The 22336-nt window shown below is 40.9% G+C and overlaps 2 protein-coding genes across 2 annotated transcripts; one reads left to right on the top strand and one right to left on the bottom strand.

The window, feature by feature from the left end:
* Window positions 1–1098: 1098 nt before the first annotated feature.
* On the top strand, window positions 1099–20985 carry LOC143037914 (UPAR/Ly6 domain-containing protein rtv-like). The gene is made up of 4 exons (XM_076206577.1): window positions 1099–1420; window positions 16518–16661; window positions 17121–17212; window positions 19335–20985. The coding sequence occupies exons 1-4, from the start codon at window positions 1354–1356 to the stop codon at window positions 19449–19451; spliced, it is 420 nt and encodes a 139-aa protein (XP_076062692.1). The 5' UTR covers window positions 1099–1353; the 3' UTR covers window positions 19452–20985.
* On the bottom strand, window positions 11838–15823 carry LOC143038145 (uncharacterized). Its single transcript, XM_076207164.1, has 4 exons — window positions 15700–15823; window positions 15325–15486; window positions 12986–14072; window positions 11838–12741 (listed from the first exon to the last, which is right to left on the bottom strand). The coding sequence occupies exons 1-4, from the start codon at window positions 15821–15823 to the stop codon at window positions 11838–11840; spliced, it is 2277 nt and encodes a 758-aa protein (XP_076063279.1).
* Window positions 20986–22336: the final 1351 nt, after the last annotated feature.

Below are 22336 nucleotides of genomic sequence, written 5' to 3'. Positions count from 1 at the left end.
CCTCCAGCCCTGGTTTCCTCTAATTTATTTTCTTCTGAAACCAAAATGTCGTTTGTGTTAATCAGACTGACATACAGAGTAAACTAAAGAGAGAAGAGGAGAAGTAGACTACTTAAGGCTGTTGTAATTTCATTAAACCTGTCACTTCATCTTGACAGTATATATATATATATATATATATATATATATATATATATATATATATATATATATATATATATATATGTGTGTGTGTGTGTGTGTGTGTGTGTGTGTGTGTGTGTGTGTATGCCTTCGGCCATGAGTGCAAGTACAGCCAATACGCAGTCAAGTGATAAACTGACAATGAGATGAATAAGACGACATTCAACGGTCTACATTCGATCTTGGAGAGCGAAGGTGGAGTAAAGCAGTGGACCACGACTGTTGTCAAGCCTTCATCAGTGGACGGAGGATAGCAGGAAATTAATCCGAAGATGAGAGAAGCAGGTCGGTTGTGTTTAGGCAATTATTCTTCTGTTAAGTACTCGAAATAATCGATACTGGACTCGAAAGTAAACGGTATCGGTACTCGGTACTTCGAAGAGCAGAAAATAATCGGTATTGTATGAAAAAAATCAGTGGTATCACCCATCTAGTCCATGTACCTGTCGTCCAAAAGATCACCAATTAATTTCTTCGATCTTGGGGACTTGGGGTTGTTACCGCATATGAGAGTATAGCAGCATGGCAACAGGTAGAATATTATAAAAACCGTTGTCCGGCGTGTAAGGAGTTACATCTTCGCTCTTTCATTGAATTTCGTCATAAAGCGGATATTCTGGGAGTTGAATAGTGATGAGATAGATAGGTGTGGTGGTAGTGAGAGTGAACATGTTAAATGGGAGAAAGTATATGAATGACTGAATTTTGTACTTAGCTCAATTTTTTTTTGCATTTAATGGTGTACCCAATCCTATTAAGGGGTTTCATTTTTACTTTTTTAATCCTTCCAACTTGGAGTCCACATCTACTCTGACTGAAATAAACTGGTTTAAGTACTGCGACTCATCCCTTGCATATAATGAGTAGTGAACCCATGTATATAATCTAAAAGAGATTGCAACCCACTACCCTCTTTCAGCATGGCTTCCGCTCAAGATAGACAAAAATACAAGCGATCGATCCTATTGGTGGAATGCACAATGTTCGTGCGTCTGGCAACAACATTCACATGCTCGGCGAGCTATGAGAGAATTTCAACTCCCACCAGCTTCCAAGTGCACTTGCTTGGCGGCAACGAAAAAGGATGAGAGAAACCACGTCGACGGCAGTACAAAATAGGACACCGTGGAAAGCGGGACCTCTGTTGTCTAGTCGGATTAACCTATCGGAATGTCTCGAATTATTTTGATTTATGGTGCAATTTGTGTTTTATGTTTCCTCGTGTCACATGTTAAAGGTGAGTTGATGGAAAAAGGACCAAGCCGAACTAAGCCAGCAGTAAGTGGTTGTTTCCATGACGTGTCTTGTATATAAAGAGAGCGAGTGGTTGGTTCATATTTATATATCTGGATGCCGCCAGGTGATTGTAATTAGCTGAAGGAACACACACCCTCCCATTAAGAGGGAGACTAGATTGGACCGTTGGCGGGAAGGATCGACCATGTCTATGATGTCATATTTTCTCTGGCTTGCGCTTAGCGATTTAATTCAGGCAAAAAAAAAAATACCTAGCCAATTCATGGTTGAGATAAACTGTAACCCATTAAGTGACAAGAAGTGCTGTTGAAGTAAGCTTAGTGGTATGAAAAACTTCGATAAATGTCACTTGTGTGGAACAGGTCAGTCAGGTGCCGGGTGACAAGTTTCCCTTGTTTCTATTTTTTGTTAATCGTGAAATCAATTTGCTTTTATTATGATCCCTGTTATTTTTTCATATGAGTTAGCAAGCCTGTTGAGTCAAGTTGTATTTTGATATGCAAATTTATGTAAATCATTTTTACTTTCATTGGCAACCAGTGGAGAGCTGTTAATACAAAGTTATTTTGTCAAACCGTAAATAAATTTAATTAGTCTTTTAGCTTTAGTTTGTGTATATTGTTAAACCGTGCTCCTTTGAATAGGAGATATGGAAGCCTATAGATAATAGTAACCCTAATTAAATTTCATGTGGTCTTCAATTAATGTTTTCACATGAATGTTATGTGTTTGGAGATAATTTTCTTGGTCGTTGCAAAACGAAGTGTTAGGCATTAGAAAGGAAAATCACCGATTTGCCCCTCTCACAATATCCTGCTTAATTAAACCACGGAAAACATTGCATCTCGGTACTTCCCCACTCGGGTCTACTTTCTGTCTTACCATATAAAATTAACAGACGAGATCATTTGTGTCTGAACTCACGATCATAGGTGATGTTGCCAAATAAATGTTATTCACACAGTACTATTAGGCTGTATTATAGCAGTGTGGTATTTTAGAAAGTTTCAAAGTAAATAAGTGTTATATAATTTATGTAGAGATATGATTTGTTATGTTATAAAACAAAATAAAATAAAATATTTAATACCTGATAACCATTATGAAAACTAATTTTATGGATAGTGAATTCAGTTTAACTGATATTTTACGAATTTTATTTGCATTTCGTTATAAATGTTAAATGTATATCACATACGTGCAGTATATTTGTACATATAATTTTATATCGCATTTTCATCCATACGGACAATGTCAGAACACATTGTACGAACCCTTGCAAGTGGCTGGTAATTTTTTGTAATATTTGTGCCGAAGGCAAGCTCGAAAATTCCAAAATTGTCAATTGTCATTATTTCTAAAAAAAAAATTATGTAAAAGTTTACTGAAATATTCAATTGGTATACTTGTTGAGTGTAGCTAGGGTTGCATGGTAGGAATAACTTACAATGCAATCGATTATATATGGTTCAGACCCTGCTTGCATGGGGATCACTAGAGCCGATATTTGAGAGTTCGTTTTAGTGAAAACGACTTAGGTTACAATTTTTTATTTTTCAAATCTCCATATATCAAATTATCTTTCCGTCATATATGAGAAAAACTAAATGATAGCTAAGATATTGCAAACCTACACAAATGTTAGACATACTGTTGAAATGTTCTTGGAGAACTCTAGATGTCTGTAAATGAAGTCATATTCTAGTTATTCAAATAGAGGTAAGATGAAGGAGGAAAAATAGTCCAGTGACCCTACAGTTAAGGTCAGAGTGCACACCGGGAGACACTTTTTTCAAAACTTCAAGCAAAGTAGATTAAATAATAATAATAAAACATTGCCGACCATTCCCACGAAATATTTTTGCTATTAAACCTGAATTTAGGCAACAAAAACGATATTTTTCAACTGAAAAAATCGTCTTCCCTTCAGAAATTGTTTCCGGAGTGTTCGGAAATGTGACGTTTGAGTAGCCTAGTCAAACATCGTTATTAAGACGCCATCGTTAACCAATGGGACCTATTGGATTGCTGTGAAATTTTAATGAATTGTGATCTCTTATGTAGCTGCAGAGTGTAAAAACTGTTAAGGAATGTACCAACGAAACCAACACTGTCAATTATTTGGATTTCCACATCGTTAAGGCTAAGTTTCCAACAACTGTCGATCTGCCCCATCCTATTTCTGATGTTTTGGGACCCCCCCCCCTTGTAATAATAGTATCCTGACATATATAAATAAAAAAATAATGCAGAAGGTTGTCTTATGAAGTACAAAAGTCGCCCCCCCCCCTTCTATGACTGCAGGATGTTCAACAAGACATTGCAGAGACGGGATTTTTTTGTCACGGCTTTATTCTGGTTACATCATTCAATAGTCTAATTTGATCTATTTATGGCATAATAAATGTCTCATCCTTTTATATGTCTCTAAATTTAGTTTAAAATTCCCTTATTCAAACCTGTATGCCATTTTCAGCTACATATATTCATGCAAGTTATGTATTTATATAAGAGGGCTACATAAAAAGTGTAATTTCTCAGTTATTGCCGGAATAAACGTCTGCCCAAACATTTTTGTTATCTCTCATGGAGGTCATGATTCTGAAGAGTAACTTAGAGTTCGTTGCAGACACGAGAACCCCCACCAGCAGATTATAGGCCTAGGTAGCCTATGTATCGCACATTTTGTGAATCTGCACAGATTATGAATATCCGTAAAACGTGTAGCACCAATAATGAATTCATAATTGGACGCACAGATAATGAATCCAGTTGACATGCACACTTTATGAATATTAGTAAGAAGGTTAGGTTAGGGTGGTAATGTGTACATGTCTAATGTATTTGTTATCTGTGTGCCAAATTATGAATTCATTATTGGTGCTGCACATGTTAACGAATATTCATAATCTGTGCAGATTCACAAGACGTGCATGACAGCTTACACAAATGACATGCCTAGGTATGGAGCTAAATATAACTGCCCCAACACTTTCAAGTTATGGCCTATGTTGTTGACCTATACCTACGTGACCTGAAACTAAGATTATCATGACTGGCACTAGGCCTATGTCCACCCCACACCCCCAGGTCCCCCTACCCCTCTTGCCCGGCCAGTGGGGTGAGTTAATATATGTATGCTTAAGCCTATAGCCACAACACCAGTTTATTAAGTTAACACTAAAAACAAAATGATGATCTAGTTTCGTCATAGGCCTAGCCTATCCCTAGGCATACCAGTCAGTAATTCCTATTCTTTCTGTCCTGTATCCCTGGTTTTCTTCTTCCTGATTCTGTTCCTCCCCATTTTCTTCACTACTATGGTCGGACTTCCCATTTTCATCATCAACGTCAAGAAGGTCAACTACGGCTTGTTCTGCCATTCCCCGATCATCATTTGACGTTTGGCGACGTATTATGGGTTCAGACATACTGTATATGGCTGGGAGGATGATGAAGGAACTCCACTGTCTATCTCCACTTCTTTAAATTCAGTTAATTCTTGAGACTTTTTCAATAGAAACCGCGAATATGTAGGCATTAATCAGTTCTAGATACAATGACTACTATGACGTTCCGCCGATGCATAACGAATGGCTGCACGTTTCGAGGTTCTTTGGAAATCTTAGAAAATCCGCTCTCATAAACACGTATTTTAGTCAAAATATGACTATTACGATGGTGGAATCATCTGGGATAGTTTAAAAAGAATCTAAAAGGGAGTGGGTGGTTTAGAAAAAAAAATCCTTTATTACACTTTGACCTTTAAAGGCCGCCCACAGGTCATCGAAGGATCTTGAAACGCTGGAAAGGTCAATATAGATATCGTGAGTTTCATTTAATCCTTTTTTCAGCGTCAAAATATCGTATCAGTCCTCGCAAATGCCTTCATTGGTATCCCCACACGCGCTAAAAAATAATGATAATAATAACAGAATACATAAATAAACAAGAAAAAATAGAATGAAATAATAAGCGACATTTCAGCTATGTTTACATTTTACGTGTATAAACTTATACGCTCTTCCAATCAAGGTCATACACCAGGTCTAACCGTTTGAGCCGTTCTGCCCAGCTTCTGAGGTCATCTGGCTGCTCCGTTTTCTCTTTGTGAAACACTGAAGAAAACTGAAACGCCAAGGAAGACTGGAATTATATTTCCCCCCGTTATCTCTCTAGCTCATTGCTATTATCAGTGTGTGTGTGTGTGTGTATTTATATACTTGTGTTTTACGGGAAGGGGAAATATCGTCGTGTGTGCTTATATGTGTACACGTTCACGTGTGTATGTGTGTATTTATATACTTGTATTTTACGGGAAGGGGAGATTACAAAGGATTACAAAGGCGGAGCATGACGACAGGAGACCTTTTGATCCATATCTAGGTCGGATGCGAAAAAAAATCATATTAATAATGAAATAAATAAAAAATATAATAATGTAAATAACAAATAAAATACATAAATAAATGCATAGGGATAGTTAAATAATAAACAGGTAAATAGTAAATAATAATAAATTGACATATAACTAATAATAAATGAAAATCAGACAGACAAATGATAACAAAACAAAAACAAATAATATACGGTAAATTATAATCATTACAGTACCTTACTTAGGTGTTTATCTAAATGATTCTTAAAGCTTCGAACTGAACTACATTGCACTACCTGTGCAGGAAGTTTATTCCATTCATTAACTACACGGTTGGCAAAGTTGTTTCTACCTACTTCCAAATTGAATCTATTTCCGGACAGTTTGAGACCATTGTTTCTTGTCTGATTCTCATTCAATGTGAAAATTTTGTCACTTTTGATGTTGTCAATTCCCTTTAAAATCTTTAAAGACCTGTATCAAGTCACCTCTTAGTCTACGCTTTTTTAGGGAAAACAGATTCATGTGTTTTAGTCGATTTTCGTATGATGTATTTTTGATATTCGGAATCAGTTTTGTGGCTCGCCGTTGTACTTTTTTCCAGTCTGTCAATGTCTTTAATGAGAATCGGTGACCATACGGAAACAGCATATTCCAAATGTGGACGAACTAACGATTTATATAGCTTGTTAATGAGTGATGGACTTTTGAAATCAAAAGATATCGTCGTGTGTGCTTATATGTGTACACGTTCACGTGTGTGTGTGTGTGTGTATTTCTATACTTGTATTTTACGGGAAGGGAAGATATCGTCGTGTGTGCTTATATGTGTACACGTTCACATATGTATGTGTGTGTGTGTATTTATATACTTGTACTTTACAGGGAGATACCGTCGTGTGCTTATATGTGTACATGTTCACATGTGTGTGTATGTGTGCGTGTGTGATTCATCTTGGTCTTTTGGATCACGTGTTGGACTCGTCATAGTTTATCTACTGTTCTCCAATTTCGTTCCTCCCCAATATATTTCCAGTCTCATACACAACTTGTTATACTGTTTTTTCAGTGTTATGCAACATTGTTTTCAGTTGTACCCTCATTAACTTTGTTTTTGTCAGTTTTCCAGCTTCACAGTTACAAGTGCGTTTCACTCATACAGGTAGCGTCTCGAGAAGTTTCTTTATTTGCCAAACATGTTCTAACTAATTATGATACGCCTTTTTATTAAATGTTCGTCAGTCTTATCGTTTGACACAGAATATATAATGTTGAGTTTCAGATACTCATCATCAATTATAATTGTTTTTCTATGAACTAGAGTTGAACATTAAAGATATTCGCCATAGTATAAGCCGTTTTCCTCTTAACTCAGATTTGAAAATTCCTTCGAGTAAGCTTTAAATGGTTTGGGTAAAATTGCTGTACATTTTTTCTTTATTTTTCTCCTGTATATCTATATAGTCCAATTATAGCATATAGTATATAGAATACATCATATTTAGAGCATATATAGCAATTATTTTGCGTAAATGCTTTTTGTATCTATATAGTCCAATTCTAGCACATAGTTTAAATCATACAACATAATTATAGTATATATAGCAGTCATTTCACATAAATGCACTTTATTGTGTTTGCATTTTGTGTACATGTCGCCTCTCTAGACCCTTGCGTAACCTTTAAAATAAATTGCATGGCTCAAGGAACCCCTGCTAAAAAAAAAACAAAAAAAAAACATATACCATATCTTTCTCATTTTATTTTCATCGTAATAGTAGGTTAGATAGGATGATGTCTATATTACATTATTACAATAACCAAGAATATGTCGTGCGTGTTTAATTATATTACATATATAAAATTAAATTAAAAATCAAAAGTGCATTAGCTTGTCTCACTTGTTCTCGCGGAACCCTTAGGAACCTTTTGCGGAACCTTTGAGTTCCGGGGAACCCTGGTTGAGAAACGCTGCTCTAGACCGCCAGGTCGAGCAGTTCCGTTCCGAGGGACGCCATAGCCGGAACGGGGTTTTCCCCACAAATTCCATTAGTTAGCGGTACACTAGACATTTCTCGCTAGCATGCTACTTGCTTTTGTTACTTCGTTTGAGTGGAAACGACTTCGGTTACGATTTTTTTTGTTTCTCAAATTTCCAAAATGTCAAATTACTTTTGCGTCATCTTCCGAGAAACTGAATGACGAAGTAAGAAAAGTTAAACCTAGAATACGAATGTTAGACATATTGTTGAGATGTTCTTACAGAAGTCTAGAACATTGTAACCGAAGTCACTCAAACGAAGTAGCAACAGCAAGTAGCATGCTAGCATAGTGAGCCGCCACCTGTTAAGTAAGTTGTGTTGTTGGCGTGCGTATTGTGTACAATGCAATCTACCAATGTGTGTTGTATACTGTAGGGTGAAATATTATCCTGGGGCCGTATACACAAAACTTGTTAGCACTAACAAATAGCTGTTAAGGGTAACAAATTCCTGTTAAGGCTAACATTTAGCTGTTAAGCACTAACAGTGATACAGAAAACTTGTTAGGGCCTTAAAAGTACTGTTAAGATAAAAGTGCTGAGGAGGACTATTAAGCTCTTAACAAGTTCCTGTTAGTAGAGAAGATGGCGGAGCAACAACAACTAAAAAGATGACTGCGAGTTTATCGACAGCGACGGGACATATTTAACGAGTACAATGACGACGAACTCATCAAACGCTTCAGAATGAACCGTGCTGGTATAATAAAAATGGCTGATTTAGTGAGGGACAAACTTCAATCCCGAACAGAACGGAATCAACCACTGAGTCCTGAGACGAAGGTGGCAATTACCCTATGATATTTAGCCACAGGTAAAATGCAGCAGTGACGAATTTGGGACCTCGCAAGCATCAATCAGCCGTGTCATTACTCAAACAATTGATGCACTATCAGAACCAGATATTGTAACTCAGTTTGTAAAATTCCTATTGACTCGCCAAGAAGTGCAAGTAAAACAAGCAGAGTTCATGGAAAACTGTAGGTTTCCCGGTGTTGAGGGTACCATAGATGGCACAAACATTAGAATTGGGGCTCCAAGTGTCGATGAACATTTATATGTAAACAGAAAACAATACCATAGCATCAACGTGCTTTGCCATGCCTCCCTCTTATCCTTGTGGTTTAAACTTGGCTTGAATCGCCCATTTGTTATTATTTTTTCTCCATAATCACGTTGATCAAGAGGAGTGTTTCCTCTTGTGACCAGTTTGGCTTCCTTTTCTTTTTCTGTGTTTCTTCTGCCATGTCTATGTCCTCTGAAATTATTGTTGAGTCTTCTGTCGGAAGATTTGTCTGTGGCACTGGCACGGCCGCCTGTACAATGCGCCTTCGTCCAAAAATATCTGTCGTTGGTTAATAAGTACTTCTAAAAACCCATACATACGATATCTATGTGCTATCATGATACTTTATTAATAAATTCTGAACAACTGCATTAATAACACTGTTTTATGTGTGCAATTTTTGATAATACGTCCATTTACATGTTCATAAGCTGCTAACTTCAGCGCTGTTTAGCGGTACTTGACAAACAACTGTTTGCTAGCTAACAGTTGTTAGTTAAGCATTGGTGTATAACTTTTAGTGGTTTTCTGTTAGCTAGCAGAGATTGTTAAGGCTAACAAAAAAGTTTTGTGTATACGGCCCCTGGACAGTTATCTGCGATGCGGTCATCCAGCTGCCTCGTAACTTTAAAGGCTGGGTGGTGGCCACATCATAGCCTGGGCAGGTGGAGGATCCAGCGGGATGGATATCAGGGGGGGTGGGGGTCTGGAAAGACTGGAATGCAGCAATGTTTTGTCTGTTGATGGAGCAGTGAGCGATATGATTATGAATGTGTTTCTGTTGGCAGGTGTCTGGTGGTTGTGGAGGAAGAAAAGATAGTACTTGTGTGTGGTAGAGGTATTTGGATGTTGTTTTGATGTTTCTTGGCGTGTGTGGGTGTTCTGTCATGTTGTGAAGCGGGTGGGCTGTGCTTGTGGAGGCTGCGGAAAGTGTGCCTCTCATGTCAAGGTTTAAACGTAGAAAGCTGACCCGAGTCAAATACCTTTTCATAATCTTCAAAAGCTGGACACAAAGGGTGTTTTTATATTATGTCGTTTTCTCGGTTAGGTAATCCATTGTCTGTTGATGGTTTACAGTGGAGCATTTGCTAACAATAATTTGCGAGAAAATCTGCGTTTCATTATACTACATACTGATTTATGCGAGTAAAATAGCTCAGAAGTGTAATTTCTTACTAATATGCTTCACGTTGTTTCATATGACAAAAGATGAATTCTGGCGCACTTGTTTCCAGATAAAATCATGAAATAGACTTACATGTTACAAGAATGGGAAACAAAGAAAGATTTTGAATCCTTGTTCTGACGTGACCAATTTCGTTGTTTAACAGTTTTCAGAGCCTAAACTGTGTTTAGTACTAATTTCAGATTTTTTTTTCTTCTTAAGTAGTTAATCTGAGCCTTCCATCATATGAAATTCATATCCTGTTATATTTTGAAATATAAACAGTTCTTGGTAAGTACAGTTTTTCGGACGATATGATCAGGGTCGCCTCTTAATTTTGTTCTATTCAAAGATATCCTGATATAGATAACAATCTTCATTGCAGTGATAAATCATCAAATAAATAATAAGAGCGTTATTATATTTTTAATTAATGTATTTTATTCATCGCCTTACAAGGGAAGGTTCATTGACGTCTCGGCCGTCTCGAGGGATCAGAGTGGGTAGTGGGAACATAGGCACGTTCGTGGTGTCGTTTTTGAAATTCAAATCGAGTGATGAATTAATTATCTGTTACCGGCATTTTTTTTATTCCATATGAATAATATGTTTCTTTAGGGGTGGGGAGAATGGAAATTATAACTTGAAAATAAACTTCGAGTTTTGTATATTTTTTATTGATGTAGAAACACGCTCTTGTTTGTTTCCGACAATTTTTTTAAACTTCATTAGAAAACCAGATCTCGTAAAAACATAAATATAAAAAACGGTGAAACTGATTCATGTCCGATACCCTATAAGTACCCTGTTGTTTGTATATTAGGAATCTAGGGCAGTATATACCGTTATGTGGTGAATATATTTTATTAATTGGAGAACAGTTCCGTGACGTTTAGGTAACAAAAAATTCCGTACATCAGTACAGGTCCAACTTATCAAAGTCCGTTGCTGAAAAAATCCCTAATGAGACTCGTAGTTATGTAGACACATCGCTCGATTATTATTTATTTATATTATATATATTTATATATATATATATATATATATGTACATATATATATATATGTATATATATATTACTTCTTTGTCGCGGCTAGTGCCGCTTAAATTGTTTTTATCGGCTTAAGAAACCTGCACAGCGAAGCTATAGCGGTAATCCCCTACCACACTCCTGGCCAAATGGCCACTTCCGGAAGGGAGTGTGTGGTTGGACATTCCGCATAAATCATCGGAAATTTAAAATTCCCGGCTCTGTGCAGGTGGCGCAAGCGTCTACAACCCCACCTCCCCCTCCCTATCCCCTCCCTTCTTACTCGGCTGCACGGATTGAGCCGTCACTTCAATGAGAAATGAAGGCTTCGCCTGTGGGAGGAGGGAGGGACCCTAAATCTGTGCAGGTTTCTTAAGGCGATATATAAATATCAAGCGGCACTAGCCGCGACAAAGAAGTATTATCGGCTGAGAAGAAACCTGCACAGCGAAGCTAAGCATGAGACGAGGATAGGTGGGAGGAGAAGGTGAAGCCCAAATTGTAGTCGAGGACAGGGCTCAAGCCGTTATTACGTGTGTCTCGTATGGGAGACTATTCATCTTATCATTCAGTAGAGGGGAGACAAAAAGCATCAAGTACTTATATCGATATCAATATCAATATATATATATATATATTCATTTGTTTATTTTTTATAAAAATAATATTGTACAATTTACATAGTGCATAAATTCTATGTAGAATATTGTATCTTGCTCAGCGGTTGATGGTCATTACCCTACCCCTCGGTCGCCCTTTGCCCCCCTTCTTTTGCGAAGAGAGGGGTGGAGCCGTTCCCATGGCGACACATGGGACAGGGGTGATCGAGTGGTAGAGATACCGTGTCTTGAAGGAAGTTGCTGATGCCCAGCCCCCGAGGTCCTGCACCCGTTCCACAGAGTGGGTGCGGAGAAATGCCAGCGATGCCGCGAGGCCTCTGATGTTGTGGGCGTGGGGGGCATGGCCCGGGTCGGCCTTCTCTATAATGCGGCAAAGTAGACGCGCCAGGGACCTCGGGGTTAGGGGGTTCCGAGATTTCGAATTGTAGAAGAGATGATCCTCGGACACCCCTTCCGTGCGTTCCACGTAGTCTTTAAACGCACGGACCGGGCACAGCGGGTGTGGGTTTCCTTCCTCCAGGAAGGATGGTATTCTGATAGGGCCAATCATGTCGTCCGCCTGCTCATTCTTGGCTAGGAATGTAGGTGATGGAGCGAGAGTTAGGGCAGAGCAGTCCTCCTCCAGGTTGGAGAAGGACTGGTGGCGGGTGATCGCCGCCAGCTGTGACGCCCTATAACCCGTAGCCAGGGCGAGCAGAAAGACGGCACGTTGAAGGAAGTGTTCCCCCTCCATTGTCTCCGAAGGTTGGGAGGGTTGTTGGATCTGGATGACGGTCGGGACCGTAGCGAAGACGCGGTCTGTCGCTTCCTGGTCGAACAGACCACGGGAAAGGGGAGCTGCTCTCACCACGCCCCGGCGAGCTATCTCCGGGGCCGACCGCGTTGCAGACTGACGAGCTGCCAAACGAGCCGCGGTGAAGGCCCTCGCTGCTGGGGGTAGGGCTGATGACGCCATGTTGGCTGTACCCTCTGCCACGGTAGAGAGTGCCGCCAGGGTGTGTCTGCATACAGAAAACACGCGAATCAAATTAGTAGGGCGAGAAGGATCCCGATCCCCGGAGGGTGTAATAAAAGTCACATCGCTCAATTGTAGAACGTATAACATATGCGAGGCCGAGGTCGTTTCCGAACGACCTCGTCCTCGGGCGCTAGTCAAGAGGCTCCGTCCTGGGTGAAGACGCTACCTGAGCGTCTCTCGCCAGGACAGGTCTGGACCCTCTGTATAGATTGAAATATCCCACTCACCTCAATTCTTCCCGCGGGAAGTCCTCAAAGCTCGTGGCGAGCGTCGTCAGCCAGTTCCTCATCATCGCGATTGCCGTGACGGTCGAGATGGTAGAGGCAAGGTCTTGTCTGGTCGAGGCCTCCGTCGTCAGCAACTTATATAGAACCTTAGCCCCCTCCTCGTCGTTGGCCCACTTTAGGATAACGTCATCTCTCCTCCTCCAGCCCTCCGGTAGCGAGTAGTCGGGAGACCAGGCCACTAGCTTGTGGCCTTCTCCAAACGAGTACTCCCAGGACCGGGGAAGGTCACACCATGAGAAGGGGCGGAACTCAAAAGAGTCCGTCATGGTAGGAGGATAAGGTAAAGAAGAACTGTAGTGGTCCTCCACCCCGTCCAACCCGACGGACGTCTGATTGGGGGGTTCCTCCTGAGAGGGGCCTTCTAGTCCTACACCTGTCGCCGGCACGGAGGGGCGGAGGGAAGGACCAGGAGGGAGAGTGGGAGGGGGGGCTAGAGCCGTAGGTTCAATAGGAGGTTGCTCTGGAGAGGGGTGCGTTATGATTTGCGCGGCCTGAAAGGCCGGATAATGTGATAGGGCCGATTCAAGGACGGGGCCTATCAGGGACGGAAGGAGGGCAGCCACTTGGGCAGCCAGAGTTCCCTCTCCCCTCGTTTCGTCCTCCGGCTCCCTGCCCTTGTGGGATTTACGGCGAGGAAAAGGAGAGCGAGGAAGGGAGGGTGAGTTGGGGGGAGAGGCTGTGGAGGGTGGGGACAAGCTGAGCGTCCTGGACCTCGGTGAGGCAGACCTCTTTTTCGAGCGAGATTTCCTGCCGGGTTCACGCGAGTGAACTAGGGAGGAAGACGAGTTCGTGGGGGTGCTTGACAAAGCAAGCCGTAAGGGTTTTAAGGACCCTTGATGGTCGGATGTATGGGGCTGCCGAGAGGCCTGAGGACGCTCGGGGACACCATACTCCGCAACATCAGACTCGTCCCCTTGTACTCCGAGAGGCCCAGGTTGTGCACCAACGGAAGTCTCGGAGACATAGGGAGACGGATGGCGAGGGCGAACTAGGCCCAATTCCACGCCTAACGCCGGATCCGCCCACACTAGGGGGGGGGGGTCGTCAGCGGATTTCAATTTCCGAGCTCTGCGCCATGCCTCCCGAAGGAGTTCGAGGGCAGCTAGCTTGGAACGGGTTTTGGGAGGAGCAGCACGACTCTCCTCAACCCGCGCTTTGCACACAACGCCAGCTTGTGAGAAACAAGGGGTATGGCGGGAGCAGAGGTCGTGGGGGTGCTTGACAAAGCAAGCCGTAAGGGTTTTAAGGACCCTTGATGGTCGGATGTATGGGGCTGCCGAGAGGCCTGAGGACGCTCGGGGACACCATACTCCGCAACATCAGACTCGTCCCCTTGTACTCCGAGAGGCCCAGGTTGTGCACCAACGGAAGTCTCGGAGACATAGGGAGACGGATGGCGAGGGCGAACGAGGCCCAATTCCACGCCTAACGCCGGATCCGCCCACACTAGGGGGGGGGGGTCGTCAGCGGATTTCAATTTCCGAGCTCTGCGCCATGCCTCCCGAAGGAGTTCGAGGGCAGCTAGCTTGGAACGGGTTTTGGGAGGAGCAGCACGACTCTCCTCAACCCGCGCTTTGCACACAACGCCAGCTTGTGAGAAACAAGGGGTATGGCGGGAGCAGAGGCCGTGGTGGCCGTCTGACGAGATCCTGGCTGTGCAGCCGGATTCCACACACAAGCGTTTGGTCTGAAAATAGAATAATGGTAATCATAGACGGGGTGTCCCAAAGGTGTCTGGACACAACACCGAAGGGGAAAAACTGCAGGAGAACAGGTAGAGCTCCCTACGAGAACACGAGCACGAGCAGGAACCAGACTTACCTGCATGAAAAGAAGGTGGGTTGTTGAGTGACCGACTCGTCTGGTTCCGCGATGCTAAGTGACGGCTCAATCCGTGCAGCCGAGTAAGAAGGGAGGGGATAGGGAGGGGGAGGTGGGGTTGTAGACGCTTGCGCCACCTGCACAGAGCCGGGAATTTTAAATTTCCGATGATTTATGCGGAATGTCCAACCACACACTCCCTTCCGGAAGTGGCCATTTGGCCAGGAGTGTGGTAGGGGATTACCGCTATAGCTTCGCTGTGCAGGTTTCTTCTCAGCCGATAAATATATATATATATATATATATTTTTTTTATTACTGATACCCGCGCAGACCTCAATCTAGCGACGGTTTGTATCAGTTCACACATAAACTCAGGAGGCAGTGGACACGATATCCAGGGCGGATCCCGTGGAAGACAGATTCCACCCATCTACCAGGTGGTGGATGGGCTCGTACGTAGTGACGTAGTATCGCCGTGCTGAGGTCGAAGTAGCAGTAAATACACCAATCTAGTCTTCTTGTCGGTGACATCCTTGATCTGTGTGATTATGGGCGTCAGGGGCAGTGTGATCCTGGTGAATCTCGTTGCTGCCTTGGTAATATCTGCAATAGCGTTCCCTGTAACCCCAATATGACTGGGGATCTAGTGAAACCTTGCTGACCTGTCATGACGGTGCAAGAGGTTTAGTGAGTGCTGGATTGATGTCGTTAAGTAAACTGTCCCCTGCTAAGCAGATAAGTTATGACTCAGGGCCTTGGAGGTGACAAGCTCTGTCTACAGAGTGGAGCTGCTGTCACTCTCCATAGCGCGGTCACTTTATTGACGGTTACAAAAACCGCGCCATACCCTCATGTCAGGTGCGGAGGAGAGGGAATGGTGGTTCACAGACCAGTCAGTGAAGTATGATGATCTCTCTGGAAGTGGGGTAATGGACCTTATGGGCCCAAGGACCATGGGTCATAATCGTGCAGTCTGCCTTCTCCTTGTGAGGTGAAAGATTTGGGTGTTGAGCCAGGAGATTGCCACGGGGGAAGGGTGATATAGTCAGGATGTCCAGAGTTCAATTCCAAACCAGTTCCTGGAATCCAAAGGTGCCATTCTCAGCCTGTATACTGTATGGTTTGACCACATAAAATTTTTGATAAATAATTTCAGAAAAAATTCGATTGGGGTCACATTAATAATTGTCTCCCCAGAACGCCCACATGAAGAATGATTAATCGTCACCCCGTGAGATCCCACCTGAAGAATTGTCACCCCAGTATGCTGAATATCAACAGTGGAATAAAAATTAAGTTAGGTTAGATTGAATGAGGATTATGATTATTGTCATTTATACAACCGAAGAATCGTAATCCCAGGATGGCCCACATGAAGAATTGTCATCCTAGGATAGCCCACATGAAGAATTGTCACCCGGTCGAAGTCGGGAGACGATTCTTCATAGGATCCCTTTAATGACATGTCTACTGAACAGAATCATACAGAATTCTATCATGACTAGATACTAATCCCTCCTTTCTGCTACTTTCCTTGGTATCTCCCTTACCACCTGTTTGGCATAATATTGTCCCCAGGATTTGAAATGCTAATAGTCAGCAACAAAATACAATCGCATTCTGTCTAAATAGCTCCATTTTTACCACAGGTTTCAGGTGTTACGACTGCTTTTCACAAGTCAAGTCAGGTGACTGCCACGACCCATTTAATAAAACGGTGATGGATGATAAAACAAAACCCTGTAAGTCAGGATGGTGCAAGAAAACCACTGAGGAGGACCCCAATGGAGGAGGTATGCATTATGTGTGAGTCCTTCCTCTTTGAGTACTTGCTAATGAAGTGACCAGTCCTCTCCTTATCATTCTGTCAAGAATGTTAGTCACACCACATTTTCATATTACAACACCAGCTTATCACTAAAGTTGCTGACATTTGTTTCTCCTTAATACTATGTACAGTAATTATCTAATTATATTTACATAGCTGTAGCATTAATTAAAGGAGCAACATTGGTAGTCTTGTCTCTTACTGTTCAGTTATCATACCTAGCTTAAAATTCATGTGTGGTTCAAAAATGGGCTATATCATTTAACATCACACCTTTTGTTGATGATGCTGTGATCACAATACATATTAATTAAAGGAGCAACATTGGTAGTCTTGTCTCTTACTGTTCAGTTATCATACCTAGCCTAAAATTCATGTATGGTTAAAAAATGGGCTATATCATTTAACATCACACCTTTTGCAGATGATGCTGTGATCACAATACGTGAGTGCCTTCGACAACCACCCCAGCACAACTCGGTTCACTGTAGTGAAGCAGCACTTGGAGCTAAACAAGTAAGAGATGGTGGGAGGATGGAGAAAATTATGGTTTGGAGAAAGGAAAGAGAGTAAAGTGCAAATGATGGAAATGGGAATTAGATGAGTTATTAACAGAAGCCAGAACTGAACACTAATGCTCTCTCATATGCAGATAACTTGCCAATAATAACTAGGCACAGTAAATAAAAAAAACACAGCAAAAATCAGTCAAGCATATTTGAACAAACTAGAACATTGGCTCAAATACCAGAATGGAAGCTTTACCTTAGTAACACTGCTCACCCCAGATAACCATGAATAACATGAATAAAAAACTATCCTACAGTTAAGCTAAATGGCCAAACCTTTCCTTTGGAAAGGAACCCAGATGTGATATCCATACAACATTCAGCCCACATATAAAGGACCTGTCAGTAAGGGTAAACAAGAAAACAAACTTATTGAAAACCACTACTAGCACAGACAAAAAGATACTCTACTATCCATCTATAAACAGTTCAAAAGAACCACCCTATGATATGTCACCACGGCATGTTTTCCAACAATGAACAAGTTGAACATAAACAATACTTTACTATCCATCTATAAACAGTTCAAAAGAACCACCCTACAATATGTCACCACAGCATGTTTTCCAACAATGAGCAAGTTGAACATAAACAACTTGCTAACATTACAGAATGGAGCAGTAAAAATAACAGAATGGATCAAAACCACCCCTATAGGTCACCTGCTCTCATAAACCAAAATCCTTCCAATAGAACATCATGTGAAAATGGCAGGAACACAGTTCTATTCCAAAACCCTTAACAACACACATCCTTTGTACTACATCTCACAAGTATTGCCAACTGAATAAAAAAAAAAAAAAAAAAAAAAAATACACCAGCATCATATTGCTCAAACATCTACCACAACCTACTACCTAAACCACACAAAACATCCGTGCAAAAACATATTCACACCTACATAGGTAATCAAGCCCTTCAAGAAAGACCATCAAACTCACTACTACGACAACAACTCCCAAGTGTAAGTCCCACAGAGAAAACCCTCACACACCAGACAATTATCACACTAGCATGACTGTTCAGGACACCAACTGTCAGGACAGGTAGGGCATTTTATTTAATAAATAACATTGTTGTAATGATGGCATTTACTTGTGGAGTTGATATATAGTCTTGAAATGTATTATATTTTATAGTTAGGTTGCTATTTGCCTAAAACCTTGCTAAAACTAAAAAAGTACCAAAAGGCCTCAGACATATCAGTTGAATATCTTACTCCTTTGACAGAATGAGTTCAAGAAGAATATATTGTATAGACTAAGGTGATCTAGTTTATGAGTGGAGTCAATATGGGATGCATTGGCAGTATTGATTCTTCTTCTTATTATTATTATTATTCTTCTTCTTCTTATTTCGGGGCAATGATCTTCTGTGCAAGTAATAGTGAATAAGTTAAAATGTGTTTTTATGGCTATATTCATTGTATGAAATAATGAGGTAGCAAGAGTTTTGGCATGCTTTGTGTTTAGTGATAACAGTCATGAAATATGGAAAAACCTAAATGGAAATTTATTAGTAGAAATAGCGGAATAAAATAATTGAAAGTTTAAAGCAAGAATCCCCCCTCCCCTGGCAGAAGGTAGTGGAATAGCTCCAATATAGTGACATTGTTAATTTTTTTCTGCTAAAGAGTGGGAATTTTATTCAACTAAATAACAGACTTCTGCCTGAATGTGAGCTCCATAGTTGGGACTCCTCTTAATCTGAAATAAATTCTAAAGCTGCATACAATTGCTTCCTCATCACAGAAACAAAACTTTGTGATCATGTCATTTGGATGTAGTGGTTAAAAATGGCATCTGAAGGTAAATGAAAATATGATATGCCATTAGAAAGTAATTAAAGCGAAGATTGATATGATACTAGTGGAGATAAAAAAAAAAAGGCTATATTCCATACATATTAGGAATATAGTAGGTTAATATCAGGGGAAAAAAATCACACAGGAAAAAGAGACTCAAGGGTAGTCTCCTTACATTACTTTTAACAGGATTTTGCATGAAAACTAATGCCGAAGTAGTTTCTTCTGTGCAAATACGTTTTTTAACACCAGTCCTTTGTTTCAGGTGTACACGTGCTTCTGCAATGAGAATTTGTGCAATACTGGTTCCATGTTGAGCCCATCTTACCAAAACTTCAGCCTCCTCCTTACAGCTGTTCTTATTCAAGCCTACAGAGAATAGAAATCTCCTGTCTTACAACACCCAACTTTCACATAATACCTACAATATCAGAAAGCTCCTCAACTTCCTACAGAGCCCTTCATTTCCATGTAGAGGTTTGCAACTCTGGTTGACTCTTACAAAGAGTCACTCTTGAGTTTTACAGGCTGTATCAACCCTTTGTAAATCTCATGTAAGATTTACAGGGGTTTGTGAGAGTTGGCTGGAACTTCAAGCTTCTGCAGGGAAAATTTGGGTCTATGGGAGGGTTATGGGAGCCTTCTAACATGGGAGTTGTTTGAAAGTCAAGGATTGTAAGAAGAGAACAGAGGTCTTACTGCTCTGTGTTTGTCCCACACAGTGTGGTGGGGGTTAGAGGACACTTTATCCTCAGGATGTTGACATGGAAGAGGTAGTGTGAGTGAGGTTTTAGGTGAATGGATGTATGTTTTAACTCAACCATTTCTCTTTAAGAATGACTTAGGCTGTTCTATATAGATAGGACAACTCTTAAAGACCTTTGCCAGCCATCCTTGATTTTCCTGCAGAAACTTGCAACTCTAATTAAATCTTGCAACAAACCTCTGCATATTTTATAGGTTTATAAGTATTGCAGAGAGTTGTTGCAAGTCAGCTGAAGTTGCTAGTGTTTGGAGGGAAATTAGAGGTTTCTGCAAGGTTATTGTGGAAAGTATAACATTGGGGGAGTTATATGAAAGTCGGGTTCTGTGAGAAGAAAATGGAGACCTGATCTTCACCACACTGCATTTTCCACACAATGTGGTGGGGGGTTAGGCAGTCCTTCATCCTCAAGGTGCTAAGATGGGAGGGATAGTATTAGTGGGATATTTAATGAGGGTGATTGCTCTGACTTGGCCATCCCCTTTATAAGGGGGATTGAGGCCTTTGTATATAAATAGAACAACCTTCACAGACCTTTGCCAACCTAATAGTAAAATGGCAGCCAAATTAATTGAATGAGTATAAAATTCATTTATTTGTGACTAATGTTAGTTATATTTGAATGTATAGATTTGGTAAAGTGGAAACACAAATTAGCAATGAGTACTCCTGTATTGAGGTTCAAATTGAACTCTGTAACATGATCCATAGTTGATATAAACAGCCACATCACAATGTACAAAACAGGAAGGGACCATCCATGAAATCTTTTACACATTCCATCTATACTTCAAGTACAAAGATCAGATATGTAGAAATATGACCTCTAAATAAAGGTGAAACTATCTATCACCATTTTTTATAGGAGTAGGAAGACTTCTCTGTTCCTGAAGAATTATATCACCCTGAAAGCAAAGGGAATTTGATAACTTTGTATTTTGTGTTTTGATGTCATGACTCGTGCTATTTCACCCAGTCTTCCCACTTCACTAAGTGCTTCCTAAGCATAACCTGATGCAGTACTGAGTGTTAAGAATCAGTAGCCCTAAGTGCCATTATCTGTATAATCTAAACATGGAAATAATTCATGGGATTCAGGTGTGTGCAACTGTTATGCCGAGACCAATCTTTGTACAGATATAAATATATTGTAAATGAGATTTTTATGAGCCCATTAATCCTCCTAACATGAAGTCCAATACTGATATAAGATCACATCCACTTGCTTAGAAGAGGAATGTGCTCTTTCATCAACTTACCCTGTTTTGGGTATTGACTGCACAAGTTTGATGTGGTCAACATTTTGGAGACTTTAGTGACATCTACTATACTGACCAGAGTTATGGAGCATTCTTTTATAACTGAAGATTCATTTCCACTAGATCAGATCATTAAACTAGCTCCTCAAAAGAGATCAAATTCAATACTTCCACAACCCCAGACATCAGCCCCTAAGAAAAATTTCTCTGAAAAGAAGCAAGAACCACACTGACATGTTTGCATTCTCATTCAGGACACCACTGGGCATTAAAATAGAATCAACATAGAATAGGTCTGGCTACAGAATTAATCTTAGAAGACATGTATACGGATGCCAGATTAGAAAATTAGAGGTAAGAGGGAAACAAGGGCTGTGGATGGGAGTGGGTGTGTGTCTTTGACTTGACTACCTCCCTTATAAGGGAAAAAAACAATTTGTGTATATATGTTCACTATAAACCCACCATCGGAAGTACAGAAAAACTATATTTTGACTACTATCTGTAGTCCTCTTCAGCAGAATAGTTACAAGAAGTTAAAGTACATACATACATATACCAAGGCTTTTTCCCCCTTACAAGGGAGGTAGCCAAAAAGGGAAAGGCATAAAATAATTTCCACCCATTCCATCCCTGAATACACTCCACACTCCTCCACCCTCCCTCTTATCTGAGCACCTCTTGGAAGTTAAAGTACAAGTATATATGAGGTAGTGAGGTGTACACGTACATGTACCAACAGCTTGTTCCCCCCTTACAAGGGAGGTAGTCAAAAAACAAAGGTATAAAATCCATTCCATCCCCACATACTCCACTCCACATACTCCCTCCTTATCTTGACTTTTCCTGGATGATGGTTCATCCCTGCACCTCACCCACTGCCCTGGGTCAGAAGCAATGTAGCAAGACATGGCACATCCACAGCAAGGCTGTTCTATTTAATTGGCAAACCCTCTCTCCATCCCCTCATGCATATACAAGGCCTTTCTGGAAAGTATCCAGCCATTATGAATATTTGCAGAACTGGCCTTGCAATCCTAACAGAACTTGGTGAACACTGACAGAAGACCCTATTGCATATGCCTGAGCAGCCATACTTCCATGTGACACCTCATTTACCTGCCAGACATAGTTTAGTAAAGATGTGTACTGTTTGACCATCATGTGGCAGCAAAATTCGTCATGCGTCTCCTGACCCGTGAACAGAAGGAATTCAATACTGAAAATAAACAGGACTTGCTACTC

This window comes from Oratosquilla oratoria, chromosome 23 (genome assembly GCF_046742065.1).
Source record: "Oratosquilla oratoria isolate Oo_2021 chromosome 23, ASM4674206v1, whole genome shotgun sequence".
NCBI classification, from domain to species: domain Eukaryota; kingdom Metazoa; phylum Arthropoda; class Malacostraca; order Stomatopoda; family Squillidae; genus Oratosquilla; species Oratosquilla oratoria.
Note: the sequence above shows the minus strand (reverse complement) of the source record. Positions and strands in the feature narration are given on the sequence as shown.

Bases quoted from the DNA above. Each gene is read 5' to 3' on its own strand.
- LOC143037914 (XM_076206577.1), top strand. From the start codon at position 1,354: ATGTCTCGAATTATTTTGATTTATGGTGCAATTTGTGTTTTATGTTTC. The intron at 1,421-16,517 runs GTGAGTTGATGG...TTTTTACCACAG, and splicing joins CCTCGTGTCACATGTTAAAG to GTTTCAGGTGTTACGACTGC. The intron at 16,662-17,120 runs GTATGCATTATG...CACCTTTTGCAG, and splicing joins GGAGGACCCCAATGGAGGAG to ATGATGCTGTGATCACAATA.
- LOC143038145 (XM_076207164.1), bottom strand. From the start codon at position 15,823: ATGGTCCTTGGGCCCATAAGGTCCATTACCCCACTTCCAGAGAGATCA. The intron at 14,073-15,324 runs GTACGAGCCCAT...CCCCCCCCCTAG, and splicing joins CGGCGATACTACGTCACTAC to TGTGGGCGGATCCGGCGTTA. The intron at 12,742-12,985 runs GTGAGTGGGATA...TTCTGTATGCAG, and splicing joins TTCCCGCGGGAAGAATTGAG to ACACACCCTGGCGGCACTCT.